This window comes from Amblyomma maculatum, chromosome 8, assembly GCF_055883805.1.
Source record: "Amblyomma maculatum isolate TAMU_Amacu chromosome 8, ASM5588380v1, whole genome shotgun sequence".
NCBI lineage: Eukaryota > Metazoa > Arthropoda > Arachnida > Ixodida > Ixodidae > Amblyomma > Amblyomma maculatum.
This window is the reverse complement of record NC_139351.1, coordinates 67,931,275-67,936,800: the sequence shown is the minus strand read 5'-3', so window position 1 is coordinate 67,936,800 and position 5,526 is coordinate 67,931,275. Positions and strand designations below refer to the sequence as shown.

At 48.4% G+C, this 5,526-nt stretch overlaps 2 protein-coding genes across 2 annotated transcripts; one reads left to right on the top strand and one right to left on the bottom strand.

Moving 5' to 3' along the window:
* Positions 1–1,104: 1,104 nt before the first annotated feature.
* Positions 1,105–2,179, bottom strand: LOC146181383 (heat shock protein beta-1-like). Its single transcript, XM_084576427.1, has one exon. The coding sequence runs from the start codon at positions 2,042–2,044 to the stop codon at positions 1,448–1,450; it is 597 nt and encodes a 198-aa protein (XP_084432553.1). The 5' UTR covers positions 2,045–2,179; the 3' UTR covers positions 1,105–1,447.
* Positions 2,180–3,507: 1,328 nt separating this feature from the next.
* On the top strand, positions 3,508–4,412 carry LOC146181382 (alpha-crystallin A chain-like). The gene has a single exon (XM_084576430.1). It carries the CDS (start codon positions 3,610–3,612, stop codon positions 4,135–4,137), a length of 528 nt encoding a protein of 175 aa, XP_084432556.1. The 5' UTR covers positions 3,508–3,609; the 3' UTR covers positions 4,138–4,412.
* The last annotated feature ends 1,114 nt before the right edge of the window (positions 4,413–5,526 follow it).

Here is a 5,526-nt window from a genome sequence, read left to right as displayed (position 1 = left end):
TTTGTTAAGAGCCTATGGAGAGGTTATTTGCCAGCTTTACCCAGCCCCTTCATATGAACTGGGTAAAACCATTGTTTATCAGGATAGTGCTTAGTAATATCTTTAAAAGACAGAAGAGGGCTATGATATGGGCCAAGCTCCTCTGAAATGATGTCTGTTGCCCAGTAAGTGAGTGCATGGGCTGCCTTATTTACTAATTAAATATGCAAAAGGAAAATCTCACAGGAGAAATGAGAGTTCAAGTCGATGGCTGTGTAGCTAAATGCTCCAACTCTACAAACAGCTATGGCCGCTAGGAATACATACTGTCTCATGGTACATATATGTTGTGCCTTCGAAGAACTTTTGTAGTGTAACAGCACTTATAAATGGGATGTCTTGTACTATTTTCAGTCACACAACTAAACCTTGATGCCATGATAACTAACAAGAAGCTATGTAGTGAATGCTAAGGATGAAAGATATACAGAGCAAAAGAAGCAAACTTGAAAGCTATTCACACAATGACTATTTAGAGAGCATGGCAATAGCCATGCACTAAACAGCTATAAATGCATAAATTGTTTAAACAAATTACACATTTACCAACAGAATGACTTTCCTATATAATTGCTACACAAGAATGAAATCATATTGTAATAAATTATAACAGCCTGCCTAACAGCATGGATTGATCCAGGTTGACAATCCATCATCATCAAAACTTTGTTGATTAACACTCAATTAATGTGAAAGGTTCATGCGGAGGAAAAAATGAAGCCTCAGCTATCCACTAAGAGGAATTGAAATGCAGGACACTGAAGGAACACTTTCTGAGCTTCTGAGCAGGATTTCAATCTCGTAATGGTCTCCTCACTGTTCATCAAATCGGTAACATATAGACCTTGCACAACTGGTGTGAAAAGCTATTTGCTCTTTCATCCCAGAAAACTGCATGACATATAGCAGCCACAAAACTTTAAACTGACTATTGCTTCCAACCAAGCCTATTGCTTTCACTGCATCTAAAGCTTGGTCAAAGACAAACAATACACCATTAAATGCCAGCAGGAAGCCTTAATTGTGCTTTATGGCTCATTGCCGCAATTAAGAGTCCAATGAAAGTGCAGTTGAACAACAAGAGTTGCTTTATTAAGTAAATGAAGAAACTTGAGGTCACACAAACAGGCATGCAAAAATAACGCGAAGAGTTCCCTGGAATGCACTTGGTACATCTTAAATGTTCACGTGGAATGGTGAGGAAAAAGAAAACACAAAGAACTCTTGCTCCACCTCTCGAGCTAAGACAACAAAATTCTCACATCGAAGTCCGTTTCCCAAGACACAGCAAACACAAAGAAGGCAAAAACGTTCACACACGTGCACACAAAATGGAATGATGCCAGGGCGCTACGCAGCTAAGGCGCGATATATGGCAGTGGCAGTTGTACGGCGAGTACGCGTCGGCTCACTTTTTCTTGTCGCCACCAGCTGAACCTTCGTGCTTGATTTCAATGGGGATGGGCTTTCCGTCTTCATTCTGCTTGGTCCTCTTGCGCGGGGCTTCGAGTGCCAGCAATCCGTTGGGAGTCAGGTGACACTTGATGCTCTCTGGATCGACGTCCTCTGGGATCACGTAGCGGCGTGTAAACTCCCGCTTCACGTAGCAGCCGCGGTCATCCGACTTCTCTTCGTGCTTGCCGTGAATTACGACGCAGTTGTCGCGAGTCTTGACGGTGATCTCTTCCGGAGCGAAGTGGCGAGTGTCGACGCGGATGGCAAACTTGTCTGGAGTGCAAGCGACCGTGCCGCCTTGCTGGCGAGCAGGGCAGACGCTGTTGGTCGACGACGTCAGTTGGTTGTGCGGATGGTGATGAGGGTGGTAGCGATGGTTCTGGTGGTTGTTATGGTTCCGCGGTTGGATGTAGAAGCGCTGATGGTAATATGGCGGGTCGTACAGCTCACCGTCCAAAAACGATCCGGCCACGTCGTCCTCGTCGAAGAACCGCCTGGCCAGGTCAGACGGGCTCCAGGAACCACGGCTAATCAATGGGAAGAGCGACATGACTTTTTCGCACAGCTTTCGTTACTTCAAACTGAACGAACAAAGCACCCGTCACCCCAACAACAAACGAAAGACGTAACGCCGGCGTCGCTGGTTTTAAAGAGCACCGCCTGCTTCGAGAAGCATGCTCTCGAACTCACCAGAAAGGAGGAAAAAAATAGAGGAGAGAGGGTGAGACTTTTGCGCGAGACGTGATTGGTTCGATGTAATCACGTGGTACGTCTGGGGCATGCGACCATGCATGCGACGATCCGACCTTGGCCACGCCGGCGACGCCGGCTCTGCTGCCGGTAGTCATCCTCGCATCGTGAATGGTCTCGAATTTTCTATTTATGTTACCATTCCGCTTCTTCTTCTCTATTTTCTCATCTGTCTGCACGAGGCAGCGGAGGTGGCTCAGCAACAGAACCAGTAGCAGGCCCGTGCATTTTCGTTTCATTCTTCCTACAGCCACAACAACAACAAATGTTTTGCTTTTGCACGCGGCTGCAACAACTGCAATGACCTTTATTTGGTTCAGGAAAATTCTAGTGTTTCTCGCGTTTCTTCAGTTGCGTGCAGATATTTGGAATTTCTGATCATTTGAAATAAACGGGACTCAACGATTTGCTCTCATACTTCACTTTGATGTATTTATTTTATTCTGAAATGGGGGGTTGGTATTTCACGGCATCAGAGCTCTGCAAGCAAATCGCACCCTATAGCTTTTCCGGCGTTTTCTCGTTGCGCCAGCTGGCGCATTTCTGACTGGCACATATGTTGGCTACAAGCTTAAATTACTCTCTCGCCGTGCTCGATAACTCGCTAACGGCACGAAACAAAACTCAACAAAGAGATCGAGGTTTAGCATTAAATTTAGCCCTGCATAATGCACTTCACATCTTGCAGTCGATATATGGCATGTACCTTGAAGCCTTATCTTGACATTTAAATGACAAATTGTGGCGGCAGTAAATTTTCACTCGCATCTTTTCGCAGCTGATAATCCAAGGAGGTTATATAGAACTTCGGATAATCAAATGCACGATGCTGTTTAAACAAAGAAAAACGCCCTGTCCTACTTATTTGAGCGCACAAAATGCTATCACGGACCATTCAAGGTTGTTAGTGGAACACAACCAGCCTCAGCAACATCAAATGTATTTTCTTTCTCGTACCGAACAGCGCTGCGCCGGAGCCGATCGCGGCGGCCACGCGTATCGTTTCTCGCTTTGGCATAGCGGCGAAAGATGGCGCCACCACACCAGCCAAAACGAACGAATGTGCCAGAACAATCGCGTCTTTTCACCTGTCGGCATGCCGGTTATGCGAAAAGCAAAACGCGCCAGACACGTCACGTGACGTCGTTTTAACCAATCACGTTTTTAACCCTTTGATACTGCCGGTCGTCGCCCCCGCGGTCGCCGCCGCCGCTTCCGTCCTTCTCGCGCTTTCTCGCATGCTCGGAGAGAAGCAGACGACGCGGTTTATAAGCGGCGTCTGCTCGTCGCGCCTGTTCAGAACACACGAAGCTCTCGTGTTGGAAGCCTTGCGCGCAACGTCTTCGCTGTGAAAAAAAGCATAACATGGCTCTTTTTCCATTGCTCAACCGTGGCTCCTGGGGTCCTTCGGATCTGGTGAGGCGCTTCTTCGATGACGACTTCGGCGGCTCGTTCCTCGACAGGGAGCTGTTTGACTCGCCGGCCTACAACCAGCGGTTCTACATCGAACCGCGTCACCAGCAGTCATCTGGCGCCGTGTGCCCCGCCCAGCAGGGAACTTCGGTCGCCTGTACCCCTGAAAAGTTCGCCATCCAGGTTGACACCCGGCACTTCACTCCCGAGGAGATCACCGTCAAGACTCAGGACAACTGCGTCCTCATCCACGGCAAGCACGAAGAGAAGTCGGACGATCGCGGCTGCTATGTGAAGCGGGAGTTCACTCGCCGGTACGTACTACCGGAGGACGTCGACCCTGAGTCGGTCAAGTGCCATCTCAAACCGAATGGACTCTTGGCCCTCGAAGCACCGCGTAAGAACGTCCCCAAGAAAGAAGAGGCCAAGCCCATCCCAATTGAAATCAAGCACGAAGGAGGCAGCGATGCCCGAAAATAGACTGCCATATATATCTTGTCGCCGACAAGAGCGTGTCAGGGCCCGATTCCTTCTGTGGTGGGAACAATAATATTGCAGGTTAATTTTTTTTTGCGGACATGGCGTTCCTCTTGTGTACTAGAAGTATTTCGCAAACGTTTTCTATAGTTGTTTTTTTAGTTTGTAAATCTGTTTTATGTAACTGTGTGCTGTTTAATTCGTGTCAAGGGCATTTTCCTTCGTTTTGTACTTCGTGTGTACTTTGAACTCTGCAATAGAAAACATTAAAAAAAATCCCCATGCACGTCCATTTCTCATTTCCTCACACGCACATAATGCAGAGCGCTGTCGAGACCGGCTCATGCGGATGTGGCATCGTTCGTTGTTCGATTTAAAGATATCGATCAGTACTGAAAGCTTTCTGCATACTTGCATACGCCACGCAACTCACCTTTTTGGGAGGATCGAAGTACATGGTAGCTACGAAAAAAAAAAAAAAAACAATAATGACGCGAATGCGGTCGGGACAAGGAAATAAATTTTTTACTGTGTGCTACAGCAACGCTCAGGCTTTCGCATTTCTCCAGTACTCTTGGAATTTCTGTTATTTCTTATTTTCAAGATCACTACACACAGGAGGAGGAGGAGGACAAAACATTAATTTTCGCAAGGGTATCCGGAGCCCCCTGGGTCCCCGCACGGCCGCACCGCACTCAAACGTTCATATTCAATCTGTCCATGACGTCGGCAGCCCGGCGAACTGCGATCTTTTGCTTTGCTGGGTCCTTAATTGGAGCATAGTGTGGTCTCCAAGTCTTCCCAAGTCCGGAGTGGCCCCGACCCGCCGGGGAGAGAAGACGCCGGGTAGGTTAGTAGGATATGGGTGAGTGTCGCTTTAGGGGCTTACAAAGGGCAGGTTGGCGGGATTGATTGATAGTGAGATAAAAGGGAGGGAGCGGGGAGGATCCTCGTTTGCAATCATCGTCAGAGATGCTGTTCCCTGGTGGTAAGGAAAGAGTGTGGTGGTGGGTATTGTTGCCTTTCGGCGCGGAAGTGTGCGGTGAGCTCAGCGAAGGTATGCATGCGCTCCTTCGAGAAATCCCCCCCGAGTTCCGCCTTTGCCCAGTTTCTTGACCCTCGGGCTAAGGAGTCGGCTGCCTCGCTGCCGGGATTTCCCGAGTGCGCAGGCACCCAGATGAGCTCAACGAGTCGGGGGTAGTGTGGGGTTGTTGTGGCTAGCAGACATTTGGCAGAGAGGTGTACCCTGCCTCTAGCATAATTTAAGATTGCGGTTTTGGAGTTGCTGATGATGTAGTTGGCACTATAGTGTCTGTCAGGGCCATGGCGATGGCGGTCTCTTTCGCCTCTTCTGCTGTGGTGCGCGGAAGTTCGAAACTGAGGGGGTCGGTA

Excerpts from the sequence above, each read along its gene's own strand:
- LOC146181383 (XM_084576427.1), bottom strand. The coding sequence starts at position 2,044 with ATGTCGCTCTTCCCATTGATTAGCCGTGGTTCCTGGAGCCCGTCTGAC.
- LOC146181382 (XM_084576430.1), top strand. The coding sequence starts at position 3,610 with ATGGCTCTTTTTCCATTGCTCAACCGTGGCTCCTGGGGTCCTTCGGAT.